This window comes from Myxocyprinus asiaticus, chromosome 42, assembly GCF_019703515.2.
Source record: "Myxocyprinus asiaticus isolate MX2 ecotype Aquarium Trade chromosome 42, UBuf_Myxa_2, whole genome shotgun sequence".
NCBI lineage: Eukaryota > Metazoa > Chordata > Actinopteri > Cypriniformes > Catostomidae > Myxocyprinus > Myxocyprinus asiaticus.
This window is the reverse complement of record NC_059385.1, coordinates 14,260,911-14,285,146: the sequence shown is the minus strand read 5'-3', so window position 1 is coordinate 14,285,146 and position 24,236 is coordinate 14,260,911. Positions and strand designations below refer to the sequence as shown.

At 38.1% G+C, this 24,236-nt stretch overlaps 1 protein-coding gene across 2 annotated transcripts in view; it reads right to left on the bottom strand.

Annotated features, from left to right (window-relative positions):
- Positions 1 to 24,236, bottom strand: part of alcama (activated leukocyte cell adhesion molecule a) — a 106,757-nt gene that overhangs the window by 2,343 nt on the left and 80,178 nt on the right. Inside the window, exons 5-15 of one of the 2 annotated variants that reach the window (XM_051683712.1) lie at positions 19,263 to 19,350; positions 18,545 to 18,718; positions 13,717 to 13,841; positions 13,450 to 13,582; positions 12,745 to 12,857; positions 11,165 to 11,291; positions 10,903 to 11,024; positions 6,249 to 6,378; positions 5,315 to 5,341; positions 4,802 to 4,916; positions 684 to 806 (exon numbers count right to left, since the gene is read on the bottom strand). In XM_051683712.1, coding sequence (XP_051539672.1) covers positions 716 to 806; positions 4,802 to 4,916; positions 5,315 to 5,341; positions 6,249 to 6,378; positions 10,903 to 11,024; positions 11,165 to 11,291; positions 12,745 to 12,857; positions 13,450 to 13,582; positions 13,717 to 13,841; positions 18,545 to 18,718; positions 19,263 to 19,350 — 1,245 coding nt within the window. In that variant the 3' untranslated portion in view covers positions 684 to 715. The remainder of the gene's footprint in view (positions 1 to 683; positions 807 to 4,801; positions 4,917 to 5,314; positions 5,342 to 6,248; positions 6,379 to 10,902; positions 11,025 to 11,164; positions 11,292 to 12,744; positions 12,858 to 13,449; positions 13,583 to 13,716; positions 13,842 to 18,544; positions 18,719 to 19,262; positions 19,351 to 24,236) is intronic. The other variant, XM_051683713.1, reaches the window with a different exon arrangement.

Sequence of the window (24,236 nt, the reverse complement as noted above, 5' to 3'; positions counted from 1 at the left end):
GTGGTTTCTGGAAACCATTTAAAATTTATGTTGATTCAGACTGATTTACTTATGAATCATTCAGACCGATTTGTGAACCACTACGACCAATTAACTAGCACATTTTACTTGATTCAAGCTTTAACCAACAGCAATACTGAAATATTTTAGAGCAGAGCGAAACTAGGAAAATGTATATTCGCTATAGACATTTTCAGTACTTCTAAGATTTTGTTAATGTCCATGACTTTTCCAGGACTCGAAAACAATTTTTAAATTCCCTGATATTTTCAGGTATTCTATGACCAAGGGAACCCTGGACATAATTTCAAATGAAGAGCAAACAACAAAATCAACCACAAAATTCTGAGTTAACGTATTTAAAATTGAACTTCGAACGATCACCAAAAGTTCTGTGGCTGTACCATAGTACACTGATGGTATCAGATGGTAATATAATGGCACTAAATTATTACTACCATGGGACAGGTCCAAATATTATAGTATTATAATGGTTCATGTTCAAATCACCATAGTATTACCATGGTAGTACCATATATATATATATAGTGTATATAAACACTATAGTGGTACTTGATACTTTTTTTGTTTTTGGTGAACTGCCACATGCAAAAGCCACATGCTTCTTGAGTATTACAATCTGAAATCTTAACTAGAAAATAAAAATACTGGAGTTTCCTCACCTTCATTGTCTTTTTGACAGCTCTCTTCTCCTCTAGACATCTGCTTTATGATTGTTCTCCTCCAGTTTCTTACTCTCCTCTGACGTGCCCATCTCCTTCTCTCCAGTCTTCCAGCTGCCTTGTCTGACAGGACAGTTATACCTTTATTAATCTTTCAGCAGTTACTGCGTTCAAATTGAGGTCAGTGGCTAAATAGCCATAACATTTCTAACTAGCTCCATTCTGTTTTTAATAAATGGGTATATATATATATATATATATATATATATATATATAGTGGCTAATATTATGACCTTTACAGTAATCATACAGTTTATACTTCACCCAACACACATGGTGTGATTCAGCCATGATCATTAAGGGCCAAACACTCTACACAAGTATGAGAATGCAAGCACTTTTGGCTACACTACACTACATTACACGTCTCGATTTCAGAACTGAGGCTGTTGATTTAACAAGTTAAATCAGTGCAAAAAAATTATATATATATAAAAAAAGCAATTAATCATTCCCCCAGCCAAACGTAAATTCCGTAATAAGGACTTTTTCTATCATCGGAACAATTTAATCATAAAGTGCCACCTTCGTGTTATTGCATTCTGCATTCAGCGCAGCTCCTCTACACGCAACAAACCACATAAAAGAAGTCTTACAAAGCAGAATGCGTTCTTCTCTCAAGACGCGTTTTTTTAAAGCTTCAAACTGCCTTTGACTTGACAGTGTCCTAAAAATGCAGTGTTTATGGTGTGAAACGTTGAAAGCCAGTGAAACACGACACAACTACAGTGAGACACTACAAAAAGCATTCGCTTGATGCTTGTGTACATATTCCAACAAAAATAACACACAGATGCACCAACACGTGCCACTCAATTGCAAAATGCATTGCTGTGGACTACAGGCCAGTGACTTATATTCAATGATATGGAAATAAAACAAACAATATATTGACTTCTAAAATCGCTTTTTGTATTGTCTAGTCAATAATTTACTTGATGCCACAATAATATAATGTCTTTTGAATTACACACACACACTGGCAGCCAAAAGTTTGGAATAATGTACAGATTTTGGTCTTATGGAAATAAATTGGTACTTTTATTCACCAAAGTGGCATTCAACTGATCACAATGTATAGTCAGGACATTAATAATGTGAAAAATCACTATTATAATTTGAAAAAAATGTTCAGAACTTCTTAAACTACTTCAAAGTGTTCTCATCAAAAAATCCTCCATGTGCAGCAATGACAGCTTTGCAGATCCTTGACATTCTAGCTGTCAGTTTGTCCAGATACTCAGGTGACATTTCACCCCATGCTTCCTGTAGCACTTGCCATAGATGTGGCTGTCTTATCGGGCACTTCTCACGCACCTTACAGTCTAGCTGATCCCACAAAAGCTCAATGGGGTTAAGATCCATAACACTCTTTTCCAATTATCTGTTGTCCAATGTGTTTCTTTGCCCAACCTAACCTTTTCTTTTTCTTTGCAATTCTTCCCATAAGGTCTGCACCTTAGTCTTCTCTTTACTGTTGTACATGAAACTGGTGTTGAGCGGGTAGAATTCAATGAAGCTGTCAGCTGAGGACATGTGAGGCATCCATTTCTCAAACTAGAGACTCTGATGTACTTAACCTCTTGTTAAGTTGGACATCTGGCCTTCCACATCTCTTTCTGTCCTTGTTAGAGCCAGTTGTCCTTTGTCTTTGAAGACTTTAGGGTACAGCTTTGTATGAAATCTTCAGTTTTTTGGCAATTTCAAGCATTGTATAGCCTTCATTCCTCAAAACAATGATTGACTGATGAGTTTCTAGAGAAAGCTGTTTCTTTTTTGCCATTTTTGACCTAATATTGACCTTAAGACATGCCAGTCTATTGCATACTATGGCAACTTCATTTAACAAACCAAATAGCTTTCAGCTGTGTATGATATAATGGCAAGTGATTTTCTAGTACCAAATTAGCATGATTACTTTATAAGGTGTTGGAGTGATGGCTGCTGGAAATGGGGCCTGTATAGATTTGATCAAAAATGACTTTTTTCAAATAGTGATGGTGCTGTTTTTTACATCAGTAATATCCTGACTATACTTTGTGATCAGTTGAATGCCACTTTGGTGAATTAAAGTACCAATTTCCTTCCGAAACAGCAAAATCTGTACATTATTCTAAACTTTTGGCCACCAGTGTGTGTGTGTGTGTGTGTGTGTGTGTGTGTGTATACAGTGCTGTGGAAAAGTATTTGCCCCCATCCTGATTTCTTCTGTTTTTGTGTATATCTCATACTAAATTGTTTCAAAAATTCAAACTAAATCTTACATAAAACAAAGGCAATATGAGTAAACACAAAATACAGTTTTTAAATGATGTTATTTATTGAAGCAAAAAAGTTATCCAATACCAACTGGGCCTGTGTGGAAAAGTATTTGCCCCACAGTTACTAAATCCCCAAATCTATGAAACTGCATTCATAATGGGGTTCAGCTGGACTAGACACACCCGGCCTGATTACTGCCAACCCTGTTCAATCAAACCAACACCTAAATAGAACTTTTTCAGCAGCATGAATTTGGCTAAAAGGTCTCATCTATTAACACACTATGCCAAGGTCAAAAGAAATTCCAGAAATGATGAGGAAAAAGGTGACTGAAATACATAAACTCTGGGAAGGGTTACAAAGCTATTTCAAAGGCTCTGGATTATCTCCAAATGGAGAACAGTAGTGAACCTTCCCAGAAGTGGCCGACCTTCCAAAATTCCTTCAAGAGCAACACGACGACTCATCCAGGAAGTCACAAAAAAGCCAAGGACAACATCCAAGGAACTGCAGGCCTCTTTCGCATTAATAAACTGTTCGTGACTCCACTATCAGAAAGACACTGGCCAAAAATGCCATCCATGGAAGAGTAGTGAGGCGAAAAACACTGCCAACCCAGAAGAACATTAAGGCTCGTCTGAATTTTGCCAAAACACACCTTGATGATCCTCAAACCTTTTGGGAGAATGTTCTGTGGACTGATGAGTCGAAAGTGGAACTGTTTGGAAGACGGGTCCTGTTACATCTGGTGCAATTCAAACACAGAATTCCACAAAAAGAACACCATACCTACGGTCAAGCATGGTGGTGGCAGTGTGATGGTGTAGGGATGCTTTGCTGCTTCATGGCCAGGGCGCCTTGCAATAATTGAGGGAAACATGAATTCTGCTCTCTAGCAGAAAATCCTAAAGGAGAACATCCGATCATCACTTCATGAGTTGAAGCTCAAGCGAAACTGGATTATACAGCAAGACAATGATCCAAAGCATAGGAGTAAGTCCACCTCTGAATGGCTCAAAAGAAGCAAAATTAAAGTTTTGGAGTGGCCTAGTCAAAGTCCTGACTTGAACCCAATTGAGATGCTTTGGCAGGACCTTAAACAGGCATTTCATGCTCGAAAACCCTCCAATGTGGCTGAACTAAAGCAGTTCTGCAAAGATGAGTGGGCCAAAATTCCACCACAGCGTTGTGAAAGACTGATCTCCAGTTATCGGGAGCTTTTGGTTGCAATTTTTGCTGCTAAAGGTGGTACAACCAGCTATATAGTTTAGGGGGCAGTTCATTTTTTACATGGGTGATATAGGTGTTGGATAACTTTTTTTGCTTCAATAAAAAAAAAAAAAAAAAAAAAAAAAAAATATATATATATATATATACACACACACACACATTTTAAAACTGTATTTTAATTTAGTTTACTATATATATATATATATATATTTTAATGATCTTTCTTTGACAAATATTGATATATGCGATTTATTAACGGGCATATCATGTTATTTATTCATTTAGAAAATGTTATCGATTGACAGCCCTAGTCAGAACCCATTTTAAATTGTTGACATGTTTTAGCAAGTCACCTGAATAATAAAACAACCAGTTTATTGAGATGAAGATTTGAAGCTAACTGTGCCTTACTGCCCCAGTAACCCAAGAATTCATGTTAAGTGTATAAAACGGGACAGTGTGCTTTCAGTGCGTTGGCCAAGAATGTACGTCTGCATTTGCATACTTGTTTCAAGTGTTTCTGTCCATTAACGTGTTTATTTTTGCATTCCTGTGTTGCACCTTACCTTGATTTCTTTATATAGAGCCAGTAGATGAGTCCCACCAGAGCAGTGGCTAGGAAGAGCCCAACCACTACACCCACTATCAGCTTGGCCTGTTCAGCTCCGTCTTCATTTTTTTCTAAAGGTGAACATATAAACACTTTATAAAGACCACTAAACCATTCTGACTCCTGTAGACCCAGACAGGGATAAAACAAAGCATAAAAACATTGCTTCAAAAATAATGACCAAAAAAAGAAGTTACAAAAGGGCATCTAGGATAAAAATCAAAGGTTTGTGTGATGCCAGGATGCTCGACACCCGCTGAACCCATGTCACCGGAAATCAAGATAATTTTAGGTCTACACGTCTTAACCTCTATAATTTTAGGATGCATTATTATAGGATACATTTCTTAAAGGGATAGTTCAACTGAAAATAATTGACGAGCAATTAATGACAGAATTTTCATTTTTGGGTGAAGCATCCCTTTAAGCAAAAGTGAAGTTTAAGTGGAATGAAATCATTTCTTCTTACCTGGATTGGATGTCTCCTCCTTAAATACTGAAATCAGATATAAAATTAAATTAACTTTGGGTACAAAAAGAAAATAGTATTCATTACAAATTTAGAGAAAAACCACCACCAAGTGTGGTTTAGAAAGATAAATGCAAAACCAATCAGATTTCGGGCATATTCTCTATAGATTTAGTAAGGAGGAAGACCACAAACATGCAATTGCGGTCAGAAAGAGAGGAGTAGGAGAAAGGGACAGCAGTCCAGCACCCTGACATAGACAAACAGAACCCGAGCCAAAGCCGAGAACCAGAAGAGCAAAAGAGTCTCAAGCCCTGTGAGTGAAAATATTCAACAGGATCTGAGAGAGAGCAGCCTGTCTAATTCACACCAGGATTTTATAATCAGTAATGAGTATTGTAATAAGCCACCAAACTGGCCTGTATTTGAATAGTGCAACAGGCAAAACTTTCTGTGAAACATGCAGATCAATGTATCAATTGTTTTCAAAGAATTCTTCACATGCGCAAAAGAGATGTTAGAAGTCAGCATTTACTCATCAGGGCTGTCAAACTTTTTTTTAAAGAATATATTTATTTGCTTGTAAAAACAACTTAAAATGCTTGATGGCATTTGAATATCATTGCAATTCGCATTTACCTATAAATCTGTCATTACAGAAAAATGATATTGTCTTTGATTTTGCCAAATGTATTTCTGAAACTATTTCAACATGTTTTCTACACCGTAGTGCAAAGTTTATTCACTCTGAAACCACTATCAGGTCTCATTTACAATATAATTTTAAATATGTATTAATGACAATAGTTTAAATTGAAATTAAAAATAATCATTATTGTTGACAGCCCTATCTTTTAAAGGGGTAGATGTTATTGGTTAGTAAGCAGTCCTCACAGGTCAGTGGGAAACCCCTTGAAGCGTGTTAAAAACTTACGAGAAAACACGCTGATTTCCTTTGTGTCATCTCCTAGTTTATTGGTCACATGGCAGGTGACAGTGAGGTTCTTACTGGGCACTACAGTCAGTTTGTACGTGGCCTTTCCGTTGACATATGACATCTCATTCTGTGGGAAGATGGACAGAAAATCTCAGTTTAGAGGGAATCAGAAGTACTGTGTTGTCAAGCAGTATTTCAATTAAATGTACTTTTTTCATCTAAAAAAAAATTAAAAATACCAAAAAAAATAATAATATAAAAACATGACAAAATAACACATCGTAAAGCTGTCTTTCATTTAAATGTAGATTTTTTAAATAATAAAAAAAAATTAATACAAAATAATAACATCACAAAGAATTTATAAAGCCGCTTTTAATTTAAATGTAAACTTACAATATATTTTAATACATTTGTATAAAAATGTATACTCATATGGCAAATCAATTTAAATAAGATTAAATAAAAGGTTAACTATTAAATAAAAAATAAAGCCATAAGAGTCAATCATTTGAACCACTGCACAGTAAAGAAATATGGAGGGCCAAATTACTCAATTAAATAAATATTCTATAATTAAGTATACAGTATAATGAAATCGTTAAACTATAAAACTATTAAATTAACCATTAAATCACAAAATAAATCAATAAATATTCCTTGTATTTCATATTCGCACTAGTTTGCGTCTGTTTTCATTTTAGCTCTATCTTTGGGTTGTAGTTCTCGATTGCATTATCTTTGCACGAGGCACCTTTTAAAATATTTAACCACTAGAGGGTGCTAATGATCCTCAGCCCCTTGAGTGTCTTGTCTTCAGTGCACCAAATCTAGAGCCAATGGAACCCCCCACAGCACACACACACACACCCTTACACACCTCAGTGTCGGGTGAAATGTGGGGAAAAAATCAATAATATAATAATAATAAAAATACCAGTCAGTAATCGAAAAGCCATTAAATGAGACACCATCAAATAACACTGTACCTCCAAATGAGCAAACACACTAACATCAGGGGTCATTAAGGCAGGACTGTGAGAGTGAGAAACCCTCACAGAGAGTGCAGTATGAGTTATTAATGCCATGTGACAATCCACTATATTACGGAGCAAAATAGCTGTAAAATATACAATAAATAATCATACATTAAGACTATGATCAGAATCAAGTACAAATTAACAGTATAAAATGCAGTTTAGTAATTGAATTAATAATAATAAACAATAGAAAGGAATCAAATTAAAAAACAGATTTACGGTACCTATATATATACATATATATATATATATATGTATATATATACACACACACACACAGTACTGTGCAAATTTTTAGGCTCATAAGATGTCACAAAAATATTTGTCTTAAGATGGTTATTTATACCTTCAGCTTTAGTATGTCAATAGGAAATATAAATGTTAGACTCCCAAACAATACTTTTGCAAATAGAAAAGATTAGAACAGAAGAACAGGGAGCCCTGCAACAGATGTCATGGCCCCCACAGAGCCCCCCACTGAACATCGAGTTAGTCTGAGATTACATAAATAGACAGAAGCAATTGAGACAGCCTAAATAGATTGATAGAACTGTGGTGAATTCTCCAAGAAGCTTGGTACATCCTATCTGCCAACAACCAAGAAAAACTGTGTCCAGGTGTTCCTAGGAGAATTGGGGCTGTTTTAAAGGCAAAGGAGGCCACCAAATATTGATTTAGCTTTTTTATGTTTACTGGACTTTGTATGATGTTCATTGATAAATGAAAACTATTTATGGCATTATTTTTGAAGACATCCTCACTATGCAACATTTTTCACAAGTGCCTAAAACGTTTGCACAGTACTGTGTATATGTATGTGTGTATATATATATATATATATATATATATACATGCAGTGGTGTGAAAAAGTGTTTGCCCCCTTCCTGATTTCTTATTTTTTTGCATGTTTGTCACACTTAAATGTTTCAGATCATCAAACAAGTTTAAATATTAGTCAAAGATAACACAAGTAAACACAAAATGCAGTTTTTAAATGAAGGTTGTTATTATTAAGGGAAAACAAAATCCAAACCTACATGGCCCTGTGTGAAAAAGTGTTTGCCCCACCTGTTAAAACATAACTTAACTGTGGTTTATCACACCTGAGTTCAATTTCTCTAGCCACACCCAGGCCAGATTACTGCCACACCTGTTCTCAATCAAGAAATCACTTAAATAGGACCTGCCTGACAATGTGAAGTAGACCAAAAGATCTTCAGGAACAAATGAGAAAGAAAGTAATTGAGATCTATCAGTCTGGAAAAGGTTATAAAGCCATTTCTAAAGCTTTGGGACTCCAGAGAACCAAAGTGAGAGCCATTATCCACAAATGGCGAAAACATGGAACAGTGGTGAACCTTCCCAGGAGTGGCCGGCCGACCAAAATTACCCCAAGATCGCAGCGACGACTCATCCAAGAGGTCACAAAAGACCCCACAACAACATCCAAAGAACTGCAGGCCTCACTTGCCTCATTTAAGGTCAGTGTTCATGACTCCACCATAAGAAAGAGACTGGGCAAAAATGGCCTGCATGGCAGAGTTCCAAGACTAAAACCACTGCTGAGCAAAAAGAACATTTAAGGCTCGTCTCATTTTTGCCAGAAAACATCTTGATGATCCCCAAGACTTTTGGGAAAATACTCTGTGGACTGACGAGACAAAAGTTGAACTTTTTGGAAGGTGTGTGTCCCCTTACATCTGGTGTAAAAGTAACACCGCATTTCAGAAAAAGAACATCATACCAACAGTAAAATATGGTGGTGGTAGTGTGATGGTCTGGGGCTGTTTTGCTGCTTCAGGACCTGGAAGACTTGCTGTGATAAATGGAACCATGAATTCTGCTGTCTACCAAAAATCCTGAAGGAGAATGTCCGGCCATCTGTTCGTGACCTCAAGCTGAAGCGAACTTGGGTTCTGCAGCAGGACAATGATCCAAAACACACCAGCAAGTCCACCTCTGAATGGCTGAAGAAAAACAAAATGAAGACTTTGGAGTGGCCTAGTCAAAGTCCTGACCTGAATCCTATTGAGATGCTGTGGCATGACCTTAAAAAGGCAGTTCATGCTCAAACCCTCCAATGTGGCTGAATTACAACAATTCTGCAAAGATGAGTGGACCAAAATTCCTCCACAGCGCTGTAAAAGACTTATTGCAAGTTATCGCAAACGCTTGATTGCAGTTGTTGCTGCTAAGGGTGGCCCAACCAGTTATTAGGTTTAGGGGGCAAACACTTTTTCACACCACTGTGTGTGTGTGTGTATATATATATATATATATATATATATATATATATATATATATATATATATATATATATATATAATTTTCATATACATTTATAATTATAATTGTGAATTATTTTTTTACAATAACTTACTGTTAACTTAAACAATAACTAATAACAAGTTTAGAGACCCCATATAATCCCTTTAAGAGAATGCTGAGACTGCCCAAACAGTGTGAGAAACAGTGTGTGTGTTTGTATTGCAGTGTATCTGCAGTACACTTTGTGACACACAGAGAGAGAGAGAGAGAGAAAGTGAGTGAGTGAGTGAGTGAGTGAGTGAGTGAGTGAGTGAGTGAGTGAGTGAGTGAGTGAGTGAGTGAGTGAGTGAGTGAGTGAGTGAGTGAGTGAGTGTGTGTGTGTGTGTGTGAGAGAGAGAGAGAGAGAGAGAGCGCAACGAGATCTGTTCTTGTCTCCCACATTGGTCAGACTGCTCTGTATCAAATCCCAAACACTGTTCTGGGTCTCATGGGACATACTATGTCTGGGATGTCTAGATAACAACACACACAAACACAAGCTAGTTTTCTGTGTCTTGCTTTCTCTGTCCTCATTATCCTGTTCTGATGTTCCGGTCTTACAGTGAGCGGAAACAGGGAGGGATGAATTCAAGGAGACACGCGCCACACACTGACACGTCACCTCCCCTCAGAGGCGGCAGTGAGAGGCAATCTGAGGAGGCAACTTGGATAAATAATGAAAAAACCTGAACAAAAGGAAAAGTTGCACATTCAACCTGCTGCAATGTGCCGCTAGTCTCCAGACCCATCAGTCTGCAAGAACACAGGATGAATAATGACTTGTTGTGTGTGTGTGATTTTTAAACATCATTTCAGTCCCAGAGAAGCCAATTTTCCTTTTTTTTTTTTTTTTTTTTTTTTTACACAAATTGAAAGTCTGTGCTTCAGTTCGGGGTGATGAAAACTTGCGACTTCAAACACTTGTGCACCTGTCATCTTTCCCTTTCCCACAAAATGTTGTAAAAAGTTTGTCGATGCAGGTGTACTCAGGACATCAATAATATAGAAAATGTGATGTTAACATTCTGATTAGCAAATAACAATGCTGCTGTCAAAGGCAAAACAGTTACTACACATTTTGTGAAAACTGAGTAAATGCAAATCTGAGACAAATCTAAGTTTGTTCTGTGAAAGACAGATTTGGCTCAACAATGTTCAGATTCAATGAAAACTTTTTTTGTGTTTTGATTGCAGTAACTACAAAGTCCACTATAAAACCAAGTAGATCTAAAGCCATTTTTTCTCAGTGTCAGTATTAGCGTAGTTACTGTGTTTTGCTTTGTACCATTGTGTTCTTGACTTACATCAGTTCCATTGACGCTCCACTGCACGTCAGGTTTAGGCGATCCATCTGCCTCGCACGTCAGGACTTTGTTTTTTCCGTCGTTGCTGCGATGCTTCGTCAAGCTCAGAATTCTTGGACCACCTAAAAAAAGTAGCATATTTATGTTTAAGTCACAAAAGTTGTGAAAATAGACTTTTGAGTACAACTTCAACACCTGACCAAAGGTATTTGGTCACACTACGAGCTTGGATTGTGTAAGTGTGTATAACATAATGTCCTACCTTCTACTGTAAGTTCGAAAGACAAGCTGCGTCTGATTCCTTCAATGGACACGTCGCACACGTACAGGCCCGCATCGGCATACGTTAATTGAGAGAAGTTGGCCAGTTTGTCTAGTTTATGGTTATCCTGTTGAAAAAATAATAATACATTTTTTTTTTTTTTTTTTTTTTAGTATGACTTAGTATGTGCAAGGGCATTTTGGGAATGTTCCAGGTTCAATACAAGCTAAGCTCAATCGACAGCTTTTGCGTCATAATGTAATATGTAGTGGAAAAAAATCAGACTCGTCCATCCCTTTCTTTAATAAAAGAAAGAAAAAGAGTTACAGAGTGAAGCACTAACAATGGAAGTGAATGGATCCAATTTTTGGATGGTTTAAAGGCTGAATTATGAAGCTTCTAATTTTATAAAAGCACTTATATTAATTCCTTTTTTAACATATGTGTTATTTAAGCAGTAAAGTTGTCTAAACCATTGTTTTTACAGTCATTTTAGGATATGCAATGTCACATTGTAATGGTAACGTGTAATGGCAAGTTTCAACTTTACACTTTACACAGAAAAGTTTAGTTAGTAATTTTATCACTCTAAAATCATGTTTATATGCATATTGTCTTATAGCTATACTTTTGAAACGGTGAGTATTTTAGTGTTTACGAATTGGCCCCACTCACTTCCATTACAAGTTTCCAATTTTGCTTTTTTTCAAGAAAATGAAGGATGAGTCGAAATCAATTTTGTGGTAATCAATATTATGCCACAAATGCTGTCGATTGAGCTTCACTTGTATTAAACTCGAATATCACGGCCCATAAACGTGACCTGATCTGAACCAACTGGTACAGTCAATTTTTTTTTAGATGGAACCCGACCCCAATCCGAAATTGCTTGCTAAGCTCGGACTCTTTGAAGGGTCAAATTACTCAAAATTATCATCATTAAATATTTAAATACATAATGAAATAGTTAAAAGAAAACTATAAAATCATTAAATTAATAAACAAATCAATAAATGTGCCTTGTGTTTCATTTAGTTTGTGTCCATTTTCATTTTACCATTATCTTTGGGTTGATTTTTCATTTTCAGGGTAATGGTTATCGGCACATCACTCAATGAGATTTAGTGATTTAATGATCAACTTAATGATTTTACAGTCTTAATTATTTCATTAAGTATTTAATGATGTCTTTAAATATTTATTATTTTTGAATCATTTGGCCCTCCATAGTACTCAATTATGAAGGAATTATTTTTTCATAAATTACAATATTAAATGTTTTTTCTTAATTTAATAACTATACATAAAAAAACAACAACAATAATAAAATACCTGAACCCGGCCTAACACCCTACAGTTTGTCAGGTCCCATCGGGCAAACCCAAAATCCAAATTTATACTGTACATGAAAACCAGACCCAAACCCAGTTTATAACTACATTTTGTCAAATCCCATTGGGGAGCCTCTAGTACGACTATGGTGAACGTGAAACCTTCCAGGCCAATTTGCAACCAATTCTTGTAGAATTTTTTGCCAATCCTTGCATTCCTGTAAAATCACATCCCCTTAGATCTCTTACCTTGGTCCATGTCACTTTCGCTTCAGTGGAGGCGTTCTTTTCCAACGACACCACCAAGCTTTCCCCAAACTTCTTTAACACCTTTCCTGTCGGAATGAGGCTTACATCCAGAACTGAGAGAGGGAGTCAGAAAGAGGTAAATAACGAAAGACAAGTGCTTAAAACTCTATCAGTTCACTGCAGTGTCCTCAAAACATTTCAGCCACTGAGGAGACTTAAACACGTCACATCTCTCCGCCAACTAAATGCATTTGTACAGACCTGCGGTGCCCTCATAACCTTCCCAATCCTCCGACCCCCTGCTCACACAATTGTTTTCTCAAACGGATGATTAAGATGCCACCAGCTTTGAAACCACATCAATGCGGTGAAATACATTTGAGCCTCCGAACCAAAGCGTCACTAAACCAACATTATGGAAATCATCAGGCCTTTCAAACAAAACTGGCACAGACACACACACACACTCTCACCTCAGAGAAAAGTATTAAAAGAGGGCAGAGTGTGAGAGCTTATCAGTGAGCAGGAGCCTTTGCCAGTCTTGCTCAACTCAAGTTAAAAATGCTTAATTAAGCTGTCTGCCTGGTGTCCCACCCACTTTGCTAATCCTACTGAAGATTGATTTGATTAACGCTTCGCTCATTCCTTATTTTGTACCATAAAGGAGGGAATTAATTGGAAAGGAAAAGTTTGGTGTCCACTCACAGCTCACTGTGATGATCTGAGTGGACTCCATCTCTTCATTGTCAAGCAAGGAACATTTGTACACGCCAGAGTCGACTCGGGTGATGCCAGTCAGAGTGTACGCATCCTTGTTCCTCACCGTGACCTTCTGACCCTGCAGAGGGAGAGAGACAGAGAGAGATGGTGTTATTAAACTGTTGGACCCTGAAGAGACAGATCCCTCATTCGGGTGGCAAACAAGCCTTTGCCATGGCGTGGGTGCTGTGGACACTGTCGGCAATCGCTCACCTTAATGTTGAAGTTGAAGCTGGTGGGAGGAGGGTTTCCATCCCCCTGGCATTTCAGTGTCACATTATCACCTTCCCTAATGGGGCTCTGAGAGACAACCTGTAGACTCACCTTCTCTGTAGGGTCTGAGAGAGAAAAAAACAGACATTAGGAAGGACAGTAAAGTGAGAGAAAGGAAACAGAGGAAGATGGTTGTTGTCGGACAGGTGTGGTGTGACTTTCCAACAATTAGCATTAAAAAAACATTTTCTACACAGATAAAAAAAACACAACAACGATTTGCTGGATTTACTTAAAATATATGTGTAACATATTTGCATCACACTTTTTTTTTGGTGGGGTGGGGGGGTGGGGTTTCCCCTTTTTCACCCAATTTGGAATTCCCAATGCGCTTTTAAGTCCTCGTGGTCACGTAGTGATTCACCTCAATCCGGGTGGCAGAGGACAAATCCCAGCTGCCTCCACGTCTGAGACAGTCAACCTGCGCATCTTATCACATGGCTTGTTGAACGCGTTGCCACGGAGACATAGCGCGTGTGGAGGCTTCACGCCTTCCACCACGGCATCCACGCCAATTTGGTTGCTTAGGAGACCTGGCTGGAGTCACTCAGCACGCCCTGGGATTCGAACTAGCGAACTCCAGGGGTGGTAGCCAGCGTCTTTTACCACTGAGCTACCCAGGCCCCCGCATAACACTTTTTAAGTAAATTCAACTTATGGTCATTTTATGTCAGCATAACTACAAAACCATTAGTTAATTCAAATTTGTTTACTTTAAAAAGGTATATCACATGAATAAGATTCAACAACTAATAGCAAGTTTTTAGAATTAACATTTATATTATTGTTTCTACTTAATTTCATTGGTTCTGAACTTTATGGTTTGAATTCGTAGTACTTAAAAGTGTAATTTTATGGATTTTAAGCCAAAGTTCATCTTTATTTATTTACGGTATGACTCATGATTAATCATTTACTTTATGTATCACTTTAAGTTCACCTTATATTTAATATTTTGTGTTGTACACATTAATATAACTTAAAGCTAAAAATGTTATGAAAATAAATAGCTTCTACTCAAAAATTTATATATTAATTGATATGTTATGGTTGTGACAGTGGTTCTCAACTGGGTTCGTTTCCATACCAAGATTTTCATTGCACAAGCGTTGACCCAACGCAGTATCAAAATTGTTTATCGTCCTTAAAATCAAGCGTTGAAATGTATGAACACTGCCACGAAGGCCCCCAAAAAATGCAAAAATGGGTGATTCTCCTGAAACTAGAAAAAAAATGTCCTGGTCAAATTTAACTAAATTAATACAAAACATTAAAAAATACATTATATTTAGCATAAAGAAAAAGCTAAATTGCATTTTTACATTATTTTCAGGACACTTGAGCACATTTTACCCCCCAATTCTCATTACCGTAATGCAAAGTTCGTTTTTACAGTATTACAGTGAAAAGATAATGTTGTAATTATATTTAAAATTAAAATCATGCTGTATAAAGTACAGCTGAAATAATTAAATTATAAAAAGATAATGTTAAAATTGAACACAAAGGACATTTTCTGATTGATTTAGTGATTTAATAATCAATTTTCCTAGGCTTTAATTTCTATTTGCAAAAAAATTTTTTTTTATAAAATAGGACCAGTACCACATTTTACATTTATTCATTTGGCAGACGCTTTTATCCAAAGCGACTTACAAAAGAGGAAAACATAAACGAATCATCTTAGGAGACAGTGGTATGAAAAGTGCTGTATTACAAAGTATCACTAGCATCAGAATAGTATTCAAAACAGAAAAAGTGCAACAGGAAATGTTTCATTTTTTTTTAATGACTGGTTAAGTGTTCATGGAAAAGATGTGTTTTTAGTTGTTTTTTGAAGACAGAGAGTGAGTCAGCTTCACGGATGGAGTTGGGAAGGTCGTTCCACCAATGTGGTATGATGAAGCTGAAAGTCCAGGAAAGTGTTTTGGTGCCTCTTTGTGTTGGTACAACAAGGCGACGTTCCTTAGCCGACTGCAGGCTTCTAGTGGCAAAAATGATTTTAGGTATGCTGGAGCAGACTCAGTGACTGTTCTGTATGCCAGCATCAGAGCCTTGAATTTGATACGTGCATCAACCGGCAGCCAGTGGAGAGAGACAAGGAGTGGTGTAACATGCGCTCTCTTTGGTTCATTAAAGACCAGACGTGCTGCTGCATTCTGGATCATTTGGAGGGGTCTAATTGCACATGCAGGGAGGCCTGCAATGAGAGTGTTACAATAGTCCAGTCTAGTTATGACAAGTGACTGGACAAGCAGTTGTGTGGCATGTTCAGAGAGCAAAGGTCTTATCTTCCTGATATTGTAGAGTGTAAATCTACATGATCTTGCGGTCTTTGAGATGTGGTCTGTGAAATTTAGTCTGTTGTCGATGGTTACCCCTAGATTTCTGACTGATTTGGAAGGCGTTACTGTAGGTGCACCCAGCTGCACGGTGATGTTGTGTTCAACAGAAGGGTTGGCTGGAAAGACAAGGAGTTCAGTATTGGCTAGGTTGAGTTGCAGGTGGTGCTCCTTCATCCAGGCTGAGATATCTGCCCAGGCAGGCAGAAATTCGAGCGGTCACTGTGGTGTCGTTGGGCTGGAAAGACAAGTAGAGTTGCGTGTCATCAGCGTAGCAGTGGTAAGAGAAACCATGCGCCTGAATGATGGGTCCCAGTGATGTTGTGTATATAGAGAAGAGAAGTGGCCCAAGCATTGATCCCTGAGGTACCCCAGTAAGTAGCCAATAGGTAACCAATAGGATCTTAATAGGTTTCGTGAGAATCGCCAAAATATTAAATGGATAGTTCACCCAGAAATTTAAATCCTGTCATTTGTGAATAAATGATGGCAGACTTTTCATTTTTGTGTGCACTATTTTGTGGTGAGTTGCATTTTTTGCTTTTAGCATTATTTTTCCCTGCTGTCCAAATCCCTATCAGAACAGATTTTTGGGTCGCAACCCACCAGTTGAGAACCAACTCAATTCTGCAGACTCCCAAGAGGCTTAAATGCCTTCATTTCCACAACCATTTGCCATCTCTCTCTCTCTCACTCATTCTCATCATCGTTTTCTTACCCAGCAGCCACAGAGATTTCATATCACATGTGCACCCTGAGGCACTAAACAAACCGATCAGCATTCAGACAGATAGAGAGAGCAACACATTATGTTTGACCAGACCAAGAAAAAAAATAAACAAAAAACACAAAATTGAGCCTGGCTACCAGCTGAGACCCTCAATTCAAGGTTCATGATGGACTCAAGAGATGGCTTCATGTATGAGGCAGTGATGTACAGATGTACATGAAAACACACACACATACACACACACACACACACCCAGACCCAGGAACATAGACCCCTCAAACCAGCTGTAATATCAAACAAATAAAACATAAAAGCGGCAGACGCAGCATGCAACATAGAAACACATGTTAGCTCATGAAAAGAAAGCCTCCAGATCTTGACTACCAACACAAACTAAATTCGTCTTCATCTCCACGATTTTATTGATGTTAATATGGCAGAACCGTCCCTAGGAGGTGCTGATTTGTGCTACTGTGAGCTTCCACGATACTGTAGTACCCTTGTGTGCTACTGCAACTTGACAAATTAAAATGTACTTGAATTGAGTGTGATGAGATAAAAAGAATTGGTGCTGCAAAATAATTAAAAAAACAAGATGTCTTTCTATAGAGCGCAACAGCACCCACCAACTTTTTCAACCATCTTGGTTCTGAAAGTGTTTTTCTCATTCGTTTTTTTCTATAGGGATTTCATAAAGTCTCTTAAAAGAGTTGTAAACCATGAACCAAACCAACCAGCTTCAAAATGAATCACAACATTACAAACTTAAATTTGAAGCAAAAAACTATTTTAAAATCAGACGAAAAGACAAACAGGTACAAGACTGAGTACTTAACATCTACAGCATATTGAGGAAATGAACTACAATCCTATGAAGCATAGCGAATGACGTACCAGAATTAAAAACTATTAATTTTAAGTTTATCTAACAATATATTTTACGTTTACTGCAAAATATACAAATATATCCATACTTTCAGTGTGTAGGGAGATGATTGTGTTATTCACAATGGGCAGTCGCTGCAGAGCATGTTTGGGGATGTTTGTTGGCCGCAGTTCTCTGATTGGTGGATTTTCCCCTTCAGGATCATGGGTAGTGTAGTTCTTTACCAGAAATTCTGATATTAAATAAGATATTTTTAAATGATGTTCAAATAATGCAAACTGATGGCTTCAACAGAAGCATATACCATTGATTAAAAACCTAACTGATCACGGTAATTATCAGAAGTTATCGAAAAAAATCAATTCCCCTATGGAGAAAATGAAAGGGATTTTAACTTCTGGAACCAGACTGTTGCGCTCTATTGTGCTGTCTTCGCTAGCTGCACGCAAAAACAAACATTGTACCAGTGTAATCCGATGTTCGAATTAATGCACAGGTTTAAATTAAACATACCATTAAAAAGACTCATGAGTTATTAGTTTGAATCATTCTTTTGAATTAATCACCGAATCCATCAGAGTGGTTACTGAATTAACATCTAACCCACTTAATGACTTGATGTTTACAAAAACATTTACAATAATGTTTTAATAAAGATACATATTCACAAGTTTTGCTATAATAAATGCAAATCTACTTTACTAAAAAAAAATAAAATCCAGAATATTATTTATTTTGTATAGTACTTTTTTGTTTGGTATTTAATTAGGATCATTATGCAGGGGGATGTATGGTAGTTACTCCACTTACAGTGAATTTGGAAGATCTCTGGTGCTGAAACATGGTTGGGGCCCGACACGTGTTTTGCCGTGCAGGTGAACTGTGATGTCACATCATCTTTCCTGGCTGTGTACTGCAGATTGGAAGAGGTGCTGGAGAGACCTGTGGATGGGTCCTTGGTGACAGTAGATGTGATAATGATCGCTGCGGTTGCACAAAAAAAAACCCCACATAGACACATCAGTCACTGGAGCTAGCAAAAACAGCAATTGTCACACCGTCTCAACACTGGAAGTGACTGATGTTGTGTTGCATTGTGACAGTGTGAGACTGTCAACAATGGAAGTGACGAAGCTGCAAATCACCTCAAATGGCTAACCATAGATGAATCAGAGTTCAACAACAGTAAAATGAGTGTACTTATAGGTATAACAACTGATTTTGCATGGGCTATTTTAGGATAATGAAACAATTTACACTTTACAATGGTCTGTACAAGTTGTTGTATGAAACTAAATATGATTTAAATTAGTAGGCCAGAGCGATATTGATGGCCTGTGAATAGACGGAGCAAATAAAGTGGAAGGAGTAGCAGTGCAATGCATCTAAAACAGAAACTGGGTATCCATCAGATGAGGACGTGACACGTTATATCAGGCACGACGAGTGTAGACATCTCTGGTTATTACAAAGGAAGCAATCTAGATTTGAGTTCCTAAATATAAAAAAATCCTTCATATGAACTTACTCTTGCCGTCATCCACTAGAGGCTGGTTGTTCTTCATCCAAATGAGATCTGCCGCTGGGTTGACACTCTCCACCATGCAATCCCCCAACTAACACACACACACACAAAATAACAGTGCATCTGCTTTAGCACTAAGGGTTAAATATACTGAAATCTCACCAGCATGAACTTTAGAACTTTGGATCAGGTTCAAGTCTTCGATACTGAAACACTTTCACTTTCGACTGAGTCTCTCAGATACATTTATGGACTCATGACACATAGTATCGGCTTGGATTGCATTATTTTGTCACATGAAGTGTCACTGCCTTGAACCTGATTTCAGTGTATTTACATGTGACTCAGGGTACGGTTTCTTCAGGACTTTCCCTAATGATGGTTCATAACCAATGTACTGAAGGTAGTTTTAGTCCCGCCGTTGCTGCGCTTGTGGTGGGTAAGTCCCGAGGTGGCCCAGGGAAGTTACTTTGAGACCAAAACATCATCTTTAAGCTCGACTCCCACCCCTAATGCCCTATTTACACATACAGTGTTACTGATGGGCTAAAAAACTGGCCAACGCTGATCACAAATGATGGTACAAATAAGATGTCATTCTATTTTGACAAAGAATACTTTTTATTGACTCCTTGTATCGCAAGGTCTTTCAACATTTAATCACATGCAGGTTATGAATTATGGATATCTACAATTCAATTTTCACTACATCAAATGCTAATTTTTGAAAACAGCAATGGGATTACTACTAGTGAATATATACAGTAGGAAATGTCCTCATTGACAATGTGTGAACACCCAGTGCATGGGCTTAAACATCGCAGTTGCAATACAGGTTTGGTCTCATGTTTCCTGATTCCTCACATTCTCTTCTTCCTGCCCTTTTCTTGCTTCTCTTTTGATTTTCCTCTTCTCTCTGGTTGAGTAAAAACACCACTAGATGCGAATCAGGGCCCACATTAATAACAAGCTGACAGGATTGCATGCTGACGAGCTATCTGCCCCAGGAAAGAGAGAGAGGCGAGTAGACAGTGGGTGATGCATGAGCTCAGGTGTTCAGGGTGGCGTGAGAAATTCAAGCTGCAGTGGAACCACAACTGAACAACTGAGGGGGTCCGAGGAAATGGAGTGAGGGAAATCGCCTGGCATGATTCCTGTCTCTGATAACACATCAGACCCTCCTCAGGAGCTGGACCATGACACATCACCTCTCAAATGGATAGAGTGCTGCCTGAAGCTTGAGGTTTACACTGATCCACGGAACTGACCAGCTGTGACTAAGCACTTCCTCTCTGAACTCCCTAGGGTGAATTCGTTAAACAGTTGCGCCACTTTTGTGCACTGTATTTTTAGCGCAAAACTTGCATCTTATCAGTGTTGGGTAATAGATATCTAAATGTTACTAGCTGCTAAACTACATTTTTCTGTAGTGTGACAGTAGCTTGGCTATTTTCCAGGAAAGAGTTGCATTTTCCAACGTGTAGTGCTGTAGTGTCACAAATGCTTAATTTGTCACATTGTGTTGCGAACGTAGCAATGGAGCTGAGGGAGAAATCATACATGATCAGCTAAACCGTCCTCTCTCATGTTGCGGTGGGAAATCGAACACATTTAATTGAATCAGTTAAAATGAACATTTCTCTTATATTTAGAGTTGGGTTAGTTTTCATTTTAGTGATTCAGTTCTTTTGGACAGTTCATATAAATGAACTAGTTCACAAATTATTCACTGAATCATTTGAGTCCTGTGCATCCTTAAGGGTACTTTGACTTCTTTTTTGAAGCGACATATTTAGTTAATTGAAGCGGTTTATCTGTTTATATTTCCATTCAGTTATAATATAGAGGCCATTTTCTAGTTTTATTAGTGTATATTAAGTTTAAATTTAAACAATTTTTTTTTAATGTTGTCATCTTATTTGTTTAACCCTTACAAAAATTAACCATAGTTTTTGGCCTGTTAATACTAAAGTTGTACTACTAAAGTTGCTGTTACTACTAATATACTAACTACAGTAATATTGTAGTAATCATGTTTTTTTTTTTTTTTTTTTTTTGGTGGAAACCATGGTTTGGATATAATTAACCATGGTTTTACTACAGTAATACTGCAGCATACGTACAGTATAGTAACAATGGTTTTACTATAGTAATCATGTAGTAACCATGGCAGCAGAAACCATGGTTAATTTTGTGTTTAATATGGTTTTACTACAAATATCATGGTAATAAAACCATGGTTATTTTTGTAAGAGAATGTCACTCTAATTAAATATATAACTTCTGATTGCAGAATTAAATATCATCACTGGATTTTAGATATATCTAAAAATATTTTGTTCTTTAAATAGCTTCAATGTAGTTAGCTTCTTTTTGTCAGTAGCTTGCAATGTAGCTAAATTACCAAAGTTCAGCCATGAAACTATGTGGCACAAACTGGTTCTTTGAGCTTGTTATTGGTTAGCCAATCGGCTCATGTAACATTTTAAGCCAATCGGCACGCATGGTGCAAGCTGATTTGTCCTTTGACATGTAATCGGGTAGCCAATCTACTTGCATCTCTCTGTCTAAATTTAAATTGCTCAGTTTTGCAGGCAAGCCGGTTTCACTGCAGCATACTGCAAGAGTTTTTCTCTGAAACCCACCTCCACCCTAGTGTCTGTTATCGGAGAACCGGGGTTACGCGAGTAACCTAAAGTTCCCGGGTTGTGAACCCGGAACGTGACAGCTGCATGGGGTGAGTAGTGGATTTTCGGGGAAGGCAGGTCTCGAACGCTTCCCCATACTTTTTCCTCAAATCACACTGCTTCTTCCCCTCTCAGACAGGCCAGAGAGACAGAGCCAAATAGCCCGTTCGCCCACAACAGCGAGACCCATGCTGTGGCCACAGCTCTAGACGGCTCCTCTATGTACGTAGGTTGAGATCCGCAATTACACAGATCTCTTCTCCTCAACGCTGCCATCTGGCGCCCCCACGTCAATTTGTCGGCCCATCTCCTCCATCAACTCAGTCAGATATGCTGTGAGGAGCAAGGTGGCGTTAAGAGCCCTTACAGCTAGGGCTGAAGATCGGTAGATCTTTTGGTAAATGGAGGCTGACAATCTCTCCATCCATCCTGTCAATGAAGTGGGAAAAGACGGAAAAAAACGCCAGAAAATCAGGGTGAAAGTGATTCACCACCGACGCCTCGACTGGAGGAGGGCTGGACATTCCCAGATTTCTCCATTTTGTACACATCCAGTGTAGAGTAACCTTTAACAGGCACTCTGTGCAAGAAAGGCTTGTCCCAAAACCGACACATCTCCACAAAGCAATGCTGGGAAAACTGGATGCTGGCAGTGGAGAAAAATAGGGATCCTCATTATTCAACGCTGCAACCCGAGTTTTTCCAAAACTCTCCATACAAAATGGGAACAATGCGGTCAACACTCGGGATTAGCGAATGCGGACTGTGCATGCCTGACCCTCAGACAGACGATACATAGCGGGTGGGAATCCTTCAGCGAGATCATAGATCCATAATTGCATGGACGGGAGGGATCCTTCCCCTTCGCTCCGCCGCTCGGTGAGGTCGCAATTGCCATGACAGAACCTGAACTCAAGAATACAGAAGCAGTTCACCACACTGTGCCACTTGATTCTGTGTTAATCCTCTTGCCGTAAAGGTAGAAGCTATAACAGCTCGAAACTCCGCAGAAAAAAACTGCAAACCCGCCTTGACACGCTGGTTCACACCACCCGGAGAAAACAATATAATACAACAGAAAATATATTCACTTTGACACTGAATATACTTGCAAAAAGAATAGCCGTGTTCTGCGATGTACCTGAACAGTTCGCCTGATGAACTGTTAAGTGACCACTTCTTACGAGTCCTGCTGAGGATAGCTTCCAAAAATCTTCATGGGGAAGAGAACGAGAATGAAGTAGGCACCTATGACAGTGGTTTATATAGGGAGATGGGACTCCCTCCTCACTGCTGTGATTGATATATCGTATATTCGATATATTGGTGCTTCCAGGATTGGCCACGCCCGAGGCGTTACCCATAGTGAGATACCAAACAAATGTTAGAAAGAGAACTGATAAACACACAAAAAATTAATAGGAGGTATATAATAAGAGATGCTCCAGTCTAGGGCACGACACCGTGTATGAGCATCCCTAGCTAAGTGATGTGCTTCAATGTAACCGGAGTGCTTCAAAAGTGTGTAAATGCAAGATTATTGTTGATGCGCAACATGTAACCTAATTCAAGGCATCCAACAGTTTTTTTCTTCTGCAACAGTTTATTAAAGCAATCCATTGTCTGTCATACACCCCAACATAAAGAATCAGCAACAGACTATAAATTTACTGTCCACAATACCTTACACATAAACCTGTAGACTATGCATAATAATGGGAACATTGCTCACAGCAGGCAATTTAATGTCAGATAATGACTAAAATGTACATTTATTGTTGAACGCAATGAATTTGTACAGAAGCAATGAGAATGAAAAGATGCAACTTTTCAAAGCTCACTCGCTGATAGTAACTACATGCAATGCAACGCGCAGTGTCAGCATGCTTAAACATTACAAAAAGTAGCATCTTTTAATTCATCACTTTGAAATCACCAAAGCTAAAAATATTAAACTTAGTAGTTTGTTGCTGAATGACTAATGGAGCATCCTGTCCCATTTGTAAGATGCGTTTCTTTCTATGACTTCTATCTGCATAATTTACATCCGTCGTATTCAGTCAGTCATTTAAATGCTCCCTAACAGACGATTTAAGTCACTTTTTTGGTGGATATGAGTCTGGTAGATCGAATTATATTTTGTAGTTCGTGCGTTTAAGCCCCAGATTCACGTGAATTGAAAGTTCACGTTCAGTCCACGGCACCTGGCTAAGCACCATGCGGCCACCGTCTGTAACCATAGCAACAGCTCCAGTACCCACACAGACACAAGAGTTTTCACATTTAGACT